General features: G+C 33.2%; 1 protein-coding gene across 1 annotated transcript in view; it reads right to left on the bottom strand.

Moving 5' to 3' along the window:
* The window catches only part of LOC143050928 (uncharacterized), a 127,075-nt gene that overhangs the window by 30,129 nt on the left and 80,513 nt on the right, over positions 1-16,433 (bottom strand). The window contains exons 10-11 of the mRNA XM_076224028.1: positions 14,266-14,556; positions 1,768-2,016 (exon numbers count right to left, since the gene is read on the bottom strand). Coding sequence (XP_076080143.1) covers positions 1,768-2,016; positions 14,266-14,556 — 540 coding nt within the window. The remainder of the gene's footprint in view (positions 1-1,767; positions 2,017-14,265; positions 14,557-16,433) is intronic.

Raw genomic sequence — 16,433 nt, 5'->3', positions numbered from 1 at the left:
TAGCAAAATAAAAGACAAAAACTGTCAGACAGACTTTCTTCTCTGTCGTACTTGATTTCTTTTAAGCAAATGCTCTCGTGTGATGAACCATGTATAATTTTCCGCATTTGGTAAGCAATATAGTGCTCCAAATATCAAATTATTTTCTTGGGTTCTTCATACAATAACTTGCCGTACCAGAAGTATAAAAGAAATCTAGCTACGGAAAATAATTTTTTTGCGATTTCTAGAAAATATTTAAGATTTTTTTATACAACATTGATATGTTTATATATAGTGAAGAAGGTTAATACGCGTATAGTATTGCATCATCACATATCGTGGTACTAGTATGTCATAATAAGAATTAGAGATGTGTGGGAATTTTTTTTTATATTATTTATAAATTATTTCTCTAAAGACAATAAGCATATACAGTGTATATATGTCAAAACAAGCATTTGAAAAGTTTTAACCGAATTTTATCACAGAATTAAAACTGTGCTACGTTTAAAATTTGAATCATAAATACGGCATTATTTTACAGAAGTAATGTACTATAAGAATATACTATTCAATTCGCATGGGTAACGTTTAGAATTTTTTTTATCTCAATTTCAACGTGCAATTTATCGGTTTGTTGTACCTTACATTCTAGCGTTGACTACCGATTACGACGTCAAATGCGATAAGGGTTGTTTTTGCTTGACGGGCGTCATATACTATAAATAAAGTGTATTTTGAATTTTCTAACAATCCACGGAATTCGAGGTAAATTGGAATTGATAGTAAATAGCAAATACACTTAAATTATAGTATACATGTGTGTTTGTTCATAGTCACCGAACTTCTTTTCTTGCTACATATTAAAATAGGTAAATTGACAACACTTTCTATAAAAGAGGGACGAAAGATACCAAAGGGACAGTCAAACTCATAAATCTAAAACAAACTGACAACGCCATGGCTAAAAATGAAAAAGACAAACAGAAAAACAATAGTACACATGACACAACATTGAAAACTAAAGAATAAACAACACGAACCCCACCAAAAACTAGGGGTGATCTCAGGTGCTCCGGAAGGGTAAGCAGATCTATAATGTACTAGTCAAAAAAGAAACGATACCAGATAAAATTTGTCAATACTTTTATATTGTACAATTTAAAGTTTCTGTATAAGTTTATTCCTCATTCAACGCCACAAAACGCATCTGTTAATTTTTTGTTTTGTTTTCAATAGTTATCAAAGGTACCAGGATTATAATTTAGTACGCCAGACGCGCGTTTCGTCTACATAAGACTCATCAGTGACGCTCATTTCAAAATATTTATAAAGCCAAACAAGTACAAAGTTGAAGAGCACTTAGGATCCGAAACGTATGCGACAAAAATCGTGAATGTTACTTTTCCGGTCGGTAATCTCGGTAATCGAGTTCACCGTGAATCAATAAAGCATTTAATTTAATTTCAAAAATTAGGCTACTGCATCAGGTAAACAATATGCAATCTTAAAAAATTGGAAACAAATCGAGACAGTGATGCTACGGTTACTTCAAAATGAGCGTTAACAAGCTGTTGGCATAGTCAGAGTTGGGATGACGCTCGCTGACGTCGCAAATCAATTTATGTGTTAAGAATAACAATATCGAAACTGAAGATTCTTCGGAGGCAAACTGGATCAACAAATGATAGACCATGTAGCGACAAAACCTGTGAGACGTCACAACGTCAAGACTGCGCTAACTTAGTGTGTGCTTACTCGGAAAAAGAATACGTTGTGACATACCTTCACCAAAAATCCAGGCACGATCATTTTTTCGAATATGAAATGTTCTAATAGTATCGATTCCATCAGTGCTTTTTACATCTTCAATTCCTTCTCCAAGTAGTCGGCGCACTAGACTTGACTTGCCAACGCCTTCTTTGCCTATAACCTGAATTCTAACATAACTACTAGCTTCTGATCCAGATTTAATCGCTTCAATAAATGTTTTCAATTCATTGCTGTCCATTTTTTCCATCTCTCTTGACATTTCTAAAACAAATAACAGATACATTAATATCGTTTGAAATTATAAACGAAAACTTCAGAAATATTTTTAAAATGTTCCCGAATGTAGTAGATAGGAACATAAATCCGTGTACGACGACTTAAACATAATTTGAGATCTTAAGTAAACGTTGAAATACGATATTTATTTCGATATCGATTAATTTGATTTAATACAATACAATCTAGAACTTTAACTTATTCGACTTTGTTTTGGTAACTTGGCTTATACAAATAAATGAATTCAGTCACATGGCCAGTAAATATTCATAAAGGTTATATCTCTTAAAGCGTTTGAAACATTTTTGAACAAATGTTAGAAAGTAAGACCAATCGAATCAAGAAAGTGTATGTATTGTTTCATTTTTTTTTATATGTACCAAGTCAGGAAAATGGCAGTTTTTATCTTATAGTTACCCTGCATGTTCATTGGGATACGTTGATGTGATAAATGATAATGATGAAGAAATTATCGTATGATAACAACTATACTATAAATGGTACATTAACATTTCAAAATATGGTGAGATGACCTGTGGTCTTTTTACAATTATTAACCTCATTACTTTAAGTGTCAAAAATAAAATATTGTGATGTTATATATTCAACCAGCATAATAATAATTATCTACCCGATTGTCTTTAATCGCAGCTATTCAAATGTTGCAGTAATATCAAAATCGTGTATTTTCCTCGCTACACTACGTTTCCAATGCGTAATTGAAACTTTGACTATATCTTTCTTGGGATATTATCACAACGTTTTTGCAAAAACATTAAACAACGTACTAAAATTGGAAGCTCTTAATGTGAGAAGAATCAGATGTTTACAGGGTCAATTTTGGTCCAGTTATTTTCATTGACCTCATAAATAACATGTTATGTTTGTAAACAAATCCAACACATTTATAATTATCACAAGGATACTACTGTATCATACGGTGATAATGATAATACTATTGTTAATTTTTTAGAAACTGATACTACATTTTTGTACTAGCAGTGTATATCTTATAAACTGGTTTTTGATTTTAGTACAGTCTAATCCTGACACATCAACGCTATAGCCATTGGAAAATACACATATTTTTTTTGAAATTCAGCTTAAGGGTAGCACAATACATAATAAAGATAACTCTAACAAATGGTCTGTTTCATTGCAGCGTTTAAAAATCACATGCAATATGCAAGAACTTAAAGGATTCTGACCAGAATGTTTTCTTTGTTGCTAAGAGAAGATGAACATCTATTGTTATATTGTCAATAACTGCGAGTACTCTCAAATCGTACTTTCTTGTTAATTTGACCTGTTGATATTATTTGTAATGCTGTTTTGTTATTTAATGTTAACATGGATCTTGTCTGTATACCAGCTTTGATTGTTTGGAAGTACTTCAAATTTTCACTTCTTCGTACTATGAACATCAAACTTATTTCATTTCTCCTTTAGTACTATTCCGGCACCTGTACAGGAACACATAGTTTTATCTAGCACCCATTGTATAATTTTATTGTTGCTATTCACCCATATGTAACAAGTGTTAGATTAATTTTATTGATTTACAATAAATTTCTTGGCATTCCTAAACGGAAGATTATACACACAGAAGGACATGTATACTTAACAACACATTTATTTCATTTACCTGTGAATAATATGACGTAATGTTTTTCAAAAGTGATGTTTTTTTTTCTAAAAATTGTTTAACAGTTCACAGCGGTAACATTTTTTGTACCTTAATTGAAACCTGTTTATTTACTTTTTACCTTAATTATTTATCCCTTATTTTCATTAACTATGTATTTGCATTGTATCACAGATTATTCGTTCATTGTGTGTTAATTTGTGTTTTGTTATTGCTTTAATCCTTCCAATTGATATTTTACAGTGTGTCGTTCTATGTTGTGATGTTATCCTATTGTTTTAGAAAAGGGTGAAGGTTTGGTACCATTAAAACGTTTAAACCCACTGCAAATGATTGCACCTGTCCTTAGTCAGGAATCTGATGTACAGTTGTTGTCGTCTGTTTGTGTAGTTTATAAGTGTTTCTCGTTTTTATATGGATAAAACCGTTGGTTTTCCCATTTGAATGGTTTTACACTAGTAATTTGTGGGGACTTGGATGGATAGTTGTTTCATTGGCACACATACTACATCTTCCTATATCTTTATAGTTACATCTTTTTCATAGATGAATATTCAAAGAAACAAAGAAGGGAAATTTCAAAAGAAAACCAGGAGGTCGGATTGTTTCAAAGTAGCAACTGAAGGGAAATAGCAATTTAAGGACCTTAATTATTTCCTTTTTTGATCCAGGCCTTACATATAATATAATGAAGTATATGGTATAAAAAGTAAAAAGCCTAACAATAATATTATAACAAAACAAATAGATAAACAAAGGACAATTATGCTTCGATTCGTACCAAATTGATTATATTGACTCAACGATATTTTTTTATGTTAAAACCCAAGTTTCGAATTAAATACAATTCATAGTGTAAAATTGTAGGTTACGAATGATTTATACATGACATGTGTATTTGTGTATTGAAAAAACACTGGCATATTTTTTACGCAATTAGAAATTTTATGTCATGATATATACATATAAAATGTAAGATATCAAGTCGATAATCAACCATTAGTGCAACATTTACTAGTTGGGGAACAAAGACAACAACAATAAAGAAACCATCAGATTCTGTCTACGAAATATCATTCTACTCTATGTGTTTGACCTTACACCCTTTTATCCTGGCAGGTGTAGAAATAAAACAGGTGTCTTCTTTTCCTTTTGCATTTTTTCGGAAAGTAAATTCTAAATTTAGAACCATGATTCATACTGAAACTACATATGTATGTTACAATAGAACATGTTAGTTTTTCTCTATCAAATTGTTTCTCATTTGCTATGATTTTGTGTATCTTTCCAAATGAGTGAATGCAATTTTAAAGTAAATATAAAAAAAAAAATGATACTGCATAGTCAGCAAAAAAGGCCAAAAAATATTAATGTAAACAATTCAAACGAGAAAACTAAATGAACTAGTTGCATAGTTAATGTTCAAACAATGACTGAAACACAAATATGTATCACAGAAAAAACGACAACCACTGATTTGGCACAGGTACACACATATTTAACGTTGCCGGGATATCCCCCTTCACCATGGACAGTGATGAAACAGTAAAACATAATGACGAACTCAGAAATGCTAATTTCGTTCTTATGTTGTACTGTTATACCACTGTCCCAGGTAAGGCGGGGGGGGGGGGATCCCGCTAACATGTTTAACCCCGCCACATTATTTATGTATGTGCCTGTCCCAAGTCAGGAGCCTGTAATTCAATGGTTGTCGTTTGTTTATGTGTTACATATTTGTTTGTCGTTCATTTTTTTTACATAAATAAGGCCGTTAGTTTTCTCATTTGAATTGTTTTACATTGTACTATCGGGGCCTTTTATAGCTGACTATGCGGTATGGGCTTTGTTCATTGTTGAAGGTTGTACGGTGACCTATAGTTGTTAATGTCTGTGTTATTTTGGTCTTTCGTGAATAGTTGTCTCATTGGCAATCATACCGCTTCTGCTTTTTTATAAGTTCATCAGATGGATTCAAATGGAAATACATATAACAAAAACATAGAGGGGACGTAACCGGGTACTTGTACATTCCAACATCAACAACACGCTTAGTTCTGAGAGTTCTCACAGGTAATTCAAAGCCAATAACAATTAATAAAAAAAAATCATGCATCTGAGATTTAATGTAATCAATCAGTACACATAATAAACAAAGTGTTCTTTTGCATTCTCAATTCAAGATTATGACAGAATAGAGTATAAAGAGTCCAGAAAAATAATGTGAAACTTGTAACTGTAGTTTGATATTTTGTGGAATAAGAAGCGAAATGAGTTAATACTGATTTGCTATTAACTAAAAATCAGTTGTATCTAATTATAACCTCACCTGAAAAAATATTAAGTTATATGTTTATAGAACTTGGTTATACATAAGGTTCTTGCACGTTGCGTTCTATATTATCGCCTAGTTCGGATTTGCATGGTTCTTTGTCGTGATTATTTGTACCAACGACTTTGTCGTTCAGTTTTGAACTGTTTATCTTTTCTTTTTAAATCTGTAGACCAACAAAATTGAACTGTTGTTCATGTAAAATGTAGTTTATTTCAACAGCTCATGTCTCAAAAACGAAAAATGGTTACTCGCTTTTGCAGCGTTGTCGTTTTTGTATGGATTCGTGTTTGTCGATGTGTTATTTTGTAAGCGTAAATTACGTAAAATCCATGTTAAGATGGCACGAAGAAAACAAACCACAACACAAAGTTTCAATTGAAATCACTATGTACTCTGTTAAATGTATATCAGTTTCACATAATAAAACAGTTGATCAATAATCTTAGTTAACTAACACAATATAACTCTCACGTCTTCTAGCTTACTATCTCCACTCTATCACTCTCGCATCCCCTTATATACATAATTATAGGCGGTACCCCGACGGTTCCAAAGATGGGTAACCGGGCGTTTCTTTAGATACCGGGCGGTACCTTAACGGTTCTAAAGATTGGCTACCGGGTGGTTCTTAAGATAGCGGGCGATGAATTTAAATGATATAGATGCCGTTCAAATCAATAAGAATACTGGGCATTGCCCTATAGAAATGTAATTTAACCCTAATGTATTTAAAGAAAGACATCTTACATAATAATAATTATACTGTCAAACTAAAATCGCTACAATCCCCCCAACTAGCAATTGAAATTCCTATTTCAATACCGTATTAAACAAAACTAGGCTACTCACTGTACAGTTACATATATATCCAAAAACACAATTATCGATTGGTTTTAAAATAGATTTAACTGACCAATACACGCTCTAAATATAGTCCAACTCAGGTTAATGTTTACGTACACACTCATACTAGTTAATAAAGTTATATATTTCTTCACATTTTTCTGATTGGTTTGGCTATAAATGTTCATTTGTTTCTTTAGTTAGATCATCCACAACAATGGTTATGTTAATATCATCCGGGTTTACATTGTTAGAATATGCAATAGACGTGTCTCTATTTACCACTGTACGACCATCCGTTAGATTTACTGTTGGTGTTTCCAGTTTTAGAATAATTGTTTGTTTATTACTGTCAATGACATTACTGCTATGGTTATTGTTTTCGTCCGGTTCAACTGTTCCACTGTTTTTGCACTGTATTTGTCATTTTCAACACGTTCCGAGTCGTCCAATTCTGGTTCAGTTATAAATTCATCGAATGAAATATCCTCTATTTAATCTGGCATTTCACCGGATGTCCCTCAGAGGTCGAATGTCGGTCCCTCAAAGGTTGGCGTATCGTGAAACATTGATCCTTCTTCTGACAAATGTTTATGAACATCAAAACAGCTTTCGTTCTGTATGGTCACTTTTAGAGTGTCACTGTTTTCAGTGTCCTTGTGAAATTTCCTAGTATGTCTTCTGAAATGGCTCTTTCGGCTAAAAGTTTTATGACATATCAAACATTGAATAATTTACGGAATGCACTTCTTTAATGTGTCTTTTGTATGATTTGTTACTACTATACCATTTAAAACAATGTTCACACATAATCCTATTTTCTGTCACTTTTCTATCCATTGTTAATAAAATATTGTGTGTATAAATGTTGTGTTTTGTCTTATTGATAGCGCAAAGGTATTCTGACAATTCTCCCGCGCTTTGTCGTTATTATAGATGGTGACACTGATTTTGAACGGTTCCCAGTACCGTCCGGGGGTACCAGGGGTACCGGGGGTTCCGATATTTTATTTAAGGAACCGTTGGGGGGTTTCAATGTTATATCTAAAGAACTGTCTGGCTGTTCAAATGTTTTATACACACAATTTTCCGGCGGTTCCAATGTTTTATCCACACAATTTTCCAACGGTTCCAATGTTTCATCTGTTTGATACTCATCGGATTGTATGAGGGTCGGCTCGTTCTCACGCGTATTTTCTGATGCACCATTGCTCCGTAGTGCATGTTCACTGTCGAAATAATTTATTGATGGGGGTAGGGCGTGTAAGATTGTCTTCTCTGGTTTAAACCAATAAACAGACTTCACTCCTTTATACTTTTTGAAATTGTCTGCATGCACAACCACATTATGCGAATTCTTTGAGTGCCTAATTTTAAACAGGACATCCGTTAATTTTTCGATAATAACCCATTGGCCAGTCCAGTTTCTGTACAACTTTTTCTTTCCACCTTTCATTACGTGAGGCTGCCATCTCCTTACCAATTCACCAGTAGCATAATTCATTTTATTTTACATTTCTGTCATACTAATCTTTTTGGCGGATAGCAGTACTTTTCAATTTTTCACGTGCTAACTCCTCTCTTATTTTAGCAACAAAGCTATGCTCATTCTAAAATGAGTCTCCTCGTCATCATCTGACGGTGATCCAGCAATCAAATTTAACGGCATTTTCATTTCGTCACCAAACATCATTCTATACGGCGTAATACCAGTAATGTCATGTAGTGTTGAGTTATATGCCATCACCATATAGTCGATGTATTTATCCCATTCGGACTGATTTCGGTCAATGAACTTATTTAGCATTTCTTTTATTGTTCTATACCCTCTCTCCATCATTCCATCAGATCTTGGGTGCATAGATGTAGTCCGCGTTTTAATATGCAAAAGTTTGAAACAACTTTGAAACAACTGACTCTCATATTGAGTACCCTGATCTGAATGGATCTCCACTGGACATCCGTTTATTTTAATCCATCCTTTTAGAACACACATTAGCCACGGTTTCTGCATTTATGTCACACAACGGATAAACTTTCGTTAACTTGGTAAAATTGTCTTGAATAACCAATATATATATCGATTTCCTTGTTCAGTAGTGGGAAGTGGGCCTGCAATATCGCTTGCGAGTCTCTGAAATCTTGTACCCATAACATAACTTTTCATTTTCTGTCGTTTTGATCGTACAGGTTGCTTTCGTTCTTCACAGATATCACAGGTTTGAACATAATCTTGAATATTCAAATTCATATGTGGCCAGTAAAATGGGCATAGCGCAGCTTGCTTTTTAGTTCTGTTGATACCTTGGTGTCCACCAGTTGGGGAATCATGTAGATGCCGAGGCACATATCACTGTAAAGCTTTATGTGTACATATTTTCCAGTTTGGTCTTCCCAATAGTAATATAATATGTCATCCTGAACAGTTAAGAGTTCCCATTTTTGAATCCAATTTTTAAATAACGTTCTTTTACTTGTGAAATTCTCGAATGTAGGTTTCACTGCACTAGCCAACTTAAATTTCAATACATCACCTAGTTCTGTATCTTGGCTGTGCATTTCATGCATCAAGGATGGTGTCAAAGTAATATCTGGCTGCTTCTTAGCTTGTGCACGTTTCGGAGTATTTGGCTTACGACCCCTCTTTATTGGCACATTAAATGAATTGTCAACTTCTGTATTGATTTTATTTACTGGTGCAATAACAACTGGTTCTTCAGTTTCATCTTGTTTAGGCGGTGCCTCAAACTCATAGTCACATGGTAATTTACACTGTGTACAAAAATCCCGCTCTTTTATCTTGATTCTTGATAGAGCGTCAGCGTTGTTATGTTTCTTGCCAGGTCTATGTACTATCTTAAAGTCATATGCGCTTATTTGTTGTATACAGCGACTTATCTGACCGTCTGGTTCCCGGAATCGGTAAAGCCATGCTAAGGATCCATGGTCCGTCCTGATTGTAAAGTTACGTCCCAAAAGGTAATGCTTAAAATACTTCATGAAATGCACAACTGCTAGTAATTCCTTTCTAGTAACACAATAGTTTATTTCCCGTTTATTCAAAGTCCTACTTCCATACGCTATAATGTGTTCCTGTCCTTGTTGAATTTGTGATAAAACGCAATGTTGAATTTGTGATAAAACGCAACCAATAAAAAAGTTACTCGCGCCCGTGTCTAAAATAAATTACCCGCCGTTAACATCAGGGTAAGACAAAATCGGTGATGTCACTAACTTATCCTTCAATGTATGGAACGTCATATCACATTCTTTAGACCAGTTCCATGTCACGCTAGGGTTTGTTAATTCAAATAGACTCTTCGCTTTCAATGAGAAATTCTTGATAAATTTTCTATAGTACGAAACTAATCCTAGAAATACAACTCTACTAGAACGAACGCATTCATTTTGTTCGTCAAATGGAATATTTCTAGAGATAAGGAATCCCAGTCCAATTCAAATCGAAAAGTTTGGAGAAAATTTTCACCAAGTAAATTATTTTTGACTCCTCCAAAAATAATTGGAAATTGAACACAAAATTCATCAACTGATAATGTCATTACAGTAGTTCCTGACAATTTAAAATCACCACCACTAGCTATGATGAATCTGGTATCCACTGGTCTTATCATAGGTCTACTATCAGGCAAAGTATTTCTCTAGCATTCTTCTGTTATGAAAGTAAATCTTGCACCGGTATCAATCTTCCAACTAATTGATGATCCTTCTATTTGAACATCCACCATCATACCAACTTTTCCAGGTATTACGTTAACATAGCTACGTTGTCTTGCCAAATATTATCTTACAATAATTCATTGTCTATGTGTTCCTATCGCAGATAAACAAACGCACCATCACTCAACCACGTAGGTGTTATGTGATACTCTGGAGTTAAATCTTGGTCTATTAAGTGATCTAAGTCAATCTTCATATCATCCCTTTCGGTTTGAGTGGAACGTGTTGTCTTCTGTTCATCCCAGGTACACTCCTTTAAACTTCTGATAGGCCACCAGTTACCGATTACCAATAGGCCCTGCTCCGACCGGTTTTTGTTTAACTGCTGGACGGTACCACCGCTATTCTGGGCGGTGTCTTCCTCTGGTACCGTCTGATTTTAAATGTTCTGATTGTTTGAATGTGTCTTACTCCAACAGTACTCTCTTGTGTGTCCTCTTTTTTCCGCAATTCGTACACTGTCTTTATATCTTATTTTGATATCTTCGGTTGTTTATAGGACTTTCTGAATAATTGTTCTTCTTTTAACTCGGTTTTATGAACATCCCTTTCTTTTTCCACTGTATAATCATTATTTCTCCTGTTAACCTTGTTCACATTTTCTTTATTCATTCGAATACATTCTTCTTGCATGGCACTTGCAACAGCTTCCTGGAGTGTCCTAGGCTTAGTTATCCTTATAAACATGCGAAACTCCTCCGACTCACCGCAAGCGTCAAGAAACGATCTGATACTATTTTCTTGGACAAGTTCTGGATGAGATGGGTATGCACGCCTGTACAAATCTTCAATATATTGCCCCAAATCTCTAAACGATTCACCAGGTTTCCTTCTCCTCAGTTTTGCCTCTGCAAGATAGCTTTCTTTTTTTTTCTTTTTTTTTCCAAGTAAATATCTTTTATCATGTTTATTACATATATGCTGTTTAACAATTTACTCAGATTGCAGCGTTAGACCGAGTATCCCTGTTATTAGTTACTGAATTTCCAGGGGAAAAGTTCAGTAAAGTATACTAAAGTATTAAAGTGTTAATTATATATATAACATATACATTCTTTTAAATACAGTGTATATGTTACAGTAAATAGGTGAAATTAGGAATTACATGTAATCACTAAAATTTAGGGATTACTTGTAATTCCTAATGCACTTAGTAAATACATGTAATTCCTAAAACTGCCCAGTATTTACCAGTAGTTACTAACTTTAAAACGAAATTTTACAGCTATTTACTAACCGTTGAAAATGACATTTATTATTATATTCTTGTACTACTGTAAGCAAATTATTCTCATCTTCACAATATTATATGATTCAATAATATCAGTTTGAATAATAAAATACAAACATAATGTACTCTTGCTAAATTTATAAACATATTTGAAAATATGTCTTTGATTTTTTTTTTAAATGTTTTATTTCTGTGATACGTAATTAAACATATACATGTACTGTTCATTTGCTATTCCAAGATCTTGTTTAAAAACACATATGAAACTGTGTCAATTAATCATTTTAACTGATCTATTGCAGCAGTCTTTAGTTGTTTAGCGAGCAAATTTTATTCTAAACTCACAACCTAACAAAACGATGATAAATCGGAAAACAAAAACAAAAATAACCTAAAAAAATTGCCAGAATTTGTTTAGGGATCGTAGCTATCAAAGAGGTAACCTGATCCTGTATCTAAAAGATTTGCAAATGATTAAATCATTGTGAGCCAATGCTCTGTGTTAAAGGCCGTACTTTTACACTATTATTTTTTTGGGCCCTTTATAGCTTGATGTTCGTTGAGAGCCAAGGCTCCGTGTTGAAGACCGAACGTTGACCTATAACGGTTTACTTTTATAAATTGTGACTTGAATTGATAGTTGTCTCATTAACACTTATTTTCCTATATCTATTAAACAAATTCCAGTACATGAAAATATTCAAATATAAAGATGAAGGTTATGATTTCAAGACAATTACGGTACCTTGCTCAACTCAGTGTTTCTGTGTTTCAAAAAAGTAACGTTATAAATGATAATCAACAGTACTCTTACAGGTCTTGAGTAACAAAACCCATCAACAATGTCAATAACATTACCATCAAAATACCATTCTTCATTCTTCTTCTACCCTTACATTTTTTTCTAAACTATAAAACCAGGTTCAATCCACCATTTTCTACATTTGAAAATGCCTGTACCAAGTCAGGAATATGACAGTTCTTGTCCATTCATTTTTGATGCGTTTTGTTATTTGATTTTGCCATGTGATTATGGACTTTAAGAATTGATTTTCCTCTGAGTTCAGTATTTTTGTGATTTTACTTTTTACATAACCACCTAGATTCTAAATAACATCATTTGTGCGATGGAATTGTTAAACTCCATTTACGAGTGTAGAACAAAAGCGTGTCGAATAAAATCTGAAAAAAGAAATGTGACAAAGAGACAAAAACCCTACCAAAGAGTTAAACAAACAGCTTTAAATAAAAGCTTTAAATTTTATAATAGTTAAATTGAGAATGGAAATGGGGAATGTATCAAAAAGACAACAACACGACCATAGAAAAACAACAGCAGAAGGTCACCAACACGTCTTCAATGTAACGAGAAATTCCCGCATCCGGAGGCGTCCTTCAGCTGGCCCCTAAACAAATGTATACTAGTTCAGTGATAATGAACGCCATACTAATTTCCAAATTGTACACAAGAAACTAAAATTAAAATAATACAAGACTAACAAAGACCAGAGGCTCCTGGCTTGGAACAGGCGCAAGTACCTTTTACAGAATCAGAAAACAAGTATACCATCGGCATACTTAAATAAATACAAATCCTGTACATCATAAGGCGATTTACCATTGCTTAAAAATTACCTTTCAAAATTATTCACATACAATGCAAATCCTATTTTGTATTTTGTCTCGTTTGAAGAAATATTTGAAGTGATCAAGAATGCCTGATGAATTTTAATTCAGAAAAGCGCTTGGGACGCCGGAAATTTATAAAGTGAAAAAATGGGTTTTTTTCGTATATTTTTTATTAGGGTTTTTGAATTATGCCAAAGATATTAACAATAATATCAAGTTAGTAAATAGCTGTAAAAATGACAAAATTACCTGTAATCACTGAACCAAATAGTAAATACATGTAATTACTAAATTGACTAGTAATTACAGGTATTTACTGAATTGTTTAGTAATTACATGTAATTCCTAATTTCATCTATTTACTGTAACATATACATATTAAGAATAAAAATGGGTCAATACCTTAAAATCTATAAAAAAAAAATAGTTCAAGACCAAAATAATATTTAATTGTCATATTTCATATATTTTCCAATGTCACTCTTCTGTACGTTCCTCATAGTGAGTTTTATTTGTTATAACTACCGTTTAAGTTTCTTTTGAAGTTCACAAATGGAAGTGTTTAACGACCTTGACTGGCTATTCAGCCCTTGCACGGTTGGCAAAAAAAATATTTTGCATACATTCAAGATATTGTTTATATTATTTATTAAATTTGAAGGAAAGTAGATGATATATAGTCAAATGACTTTTTTATCGATTAACATGTAAATGTTCATTGGTAAATTTTCTTTTGTCAATTTATCAACACGTTTTCAGCATTAAACGGAATATGATATTTATGATTTATTATAAAACGATCATTTCACATACCATATATGACTTCTATAGGGGTACTTTCAACATGTCCTAGTAAAGTCTGTATCACACATATATATGTTCCAATGTCACTCTCCTCTGCGTTGTTAATAGAAAGTATGTATGGTTTGTCTTTCTTCAAAGTGTATTTTTTATCATTTTCGCAACAGATGTATTGTTCGTCTGTGTATTTGTACCATTTGACTGATCTCAGCTTAAACACTGAAGTAATGTTACATTGCAAATCAAAACTTTCGCCATATCTGAATATTTCCAACCTGTTGCTTATGGTTACCACAGGTAATGCTAAATATACGAAAAAAATAGAACAGAATTGTCAATAATTAGATAAAGTTGGAGTCCTACAAATATTCCTAGCAAAATTAGTCTCTATGTGGTAAAGCCTTTCTAAAAGTTCTTATTATCATTGCAAATGCGTGTTCAAACCCAGATCTACAGGCCGCATGGATCAATATATCAGAATAATAATAAAGCGGACATTGACTGATGTAATCAAGAGGCAACAGTAGTTTATGGATGTTTAAATCTCGTAACTTCATTTAGAAATCAAAATATATGTAATGAACAGTGAGGGAATCGTATGAACTACAAAATGGGAGAGGACCGTTGTGTTAACAGAGTTGTCGTCCCAGGGTATGCATGCATCCGCCATCATGTCTAAATGTCAAAAGACCGTGAAAACTTGTCGTTTTCGGGTGGAGACATGGACTCATCCATCGGAAATACAGCAACTGTATACGGGTAATCGTTGTTCGTCTATCATTTCTCTTGTCATTACTTTGGTTAATTCGATCAAAGATCTTAATTAGTGAAACATTCAAGAATCATCATTAAGCTATGATGCTTGTTTGTATATGTTCGTCTGCAAATAGTATTGAGCTTGAAATGTATGTTTACAGTATTTACTAAATATCATAGGAAATCACATTTAAACATTCTCGTACATAAAAAAAATACTTTATATTGTCTCGTTGGATAACCCGAGCTTATTGGACGAATTCTACATTTTGCTGTGGGTTGATTGCATGTACAAATTTCGATTTTCTTAAAAGTTCGGTCCTCACAAAGTAATTTCACAATGGCCAAGAACGATCGACTAATCATGCGATTTAACTGGATAATTCCCTAACGATATATGTATAACCATACACTAAGTTTTTCTTCTCTTTTGTTGTTGATGTGTATAAGAATATATGTACGAGATGAGCTAAACAACATTTCACGGGATGTGGCAGAATGGGAAACAGTCCAAAAGAGAATCAAAACTGTCAAACCTATATAATGAGCATGAAGACGGTATGTAACACAGCGCAAAACGACAACTACTGGCTTACAAGATATTACTTTAGAAGGCACATACGCAAAGTGACAAGGTTTAACATGTTCTCGAAAACTGAACCTTTTCGGTGTTGGTCGAATGCAATAAACTATCTGAATGTTAGTCATATTACATCCTTTTGCCCTAATACGAATACAATGGGATAATGGGAATGAATGTGTGGTATCAATTAAAATATTAATGAGAAAACTGTCGAACTGGATTCAAAATCGTTGCTGTAGTTAAAAAGACAATCGATTATTGAATAGCATGAGTCACTTTCCTTATTAAGATGCACTGTATTTTCAGTTTTTTTTCATGAAGAATCATTTAATACATTTTAACTTAGATTCTCTGAGTCTTTGCATATGTGATACAACAAAAAAAAAATAACCGCCATATTTTTGTTATTTTGTATATACATGTCCAACTGGCCAAAATTAAACGGATCTACGGTTATAAAGGACTTTACGGCACACTTTATAAAGGACTTTCAGCCAAAATTAAACGGATCTACGTAAATACGTTTGATTTATCTCCCCTTACCGTTATTGTAACGTAATAAACGTTACCAACGGCAGTGTCGTCAAGGATATTATAAAAACGTCACCTGAACATTGCCAGAGGGCATGAAAGCGCTAGTGACAATATTTTAACGAACTGTTATTATTTGATGTGAAATGTAGTGTGTGAATTTTTTTTATTATTATATATACTCATATGATATATGTTCAATACTCTAGTTCAGGGAAAGCTTGTTTGCGACCTAGAATTCTGAGTGGGTCAAGCGTTTTATTAAAATTCATGCGAGAATATGCGAGATTTGGATGAACTTGGGACAAAG

This window comes from Mytilus galloprovincialis, chromosome 11 (assembly GCF_965363235.1).
Source record: "Mytilus galloprovincialis chromosome 11, xbMytGall1.hap1.1, whole genome shotgun sequence".
NCBI lineage: Eukaryota > Metazoa > Mollusca > Bivalvia > Mytilida > Mytilidae > Mytilus > Mytilus galloprovincialis.
The sequence above is the reverse complement of the archived record's forward strand: the minus strand, read 5'-3'. Positions and strand labels throughout refer to the sequence as shown.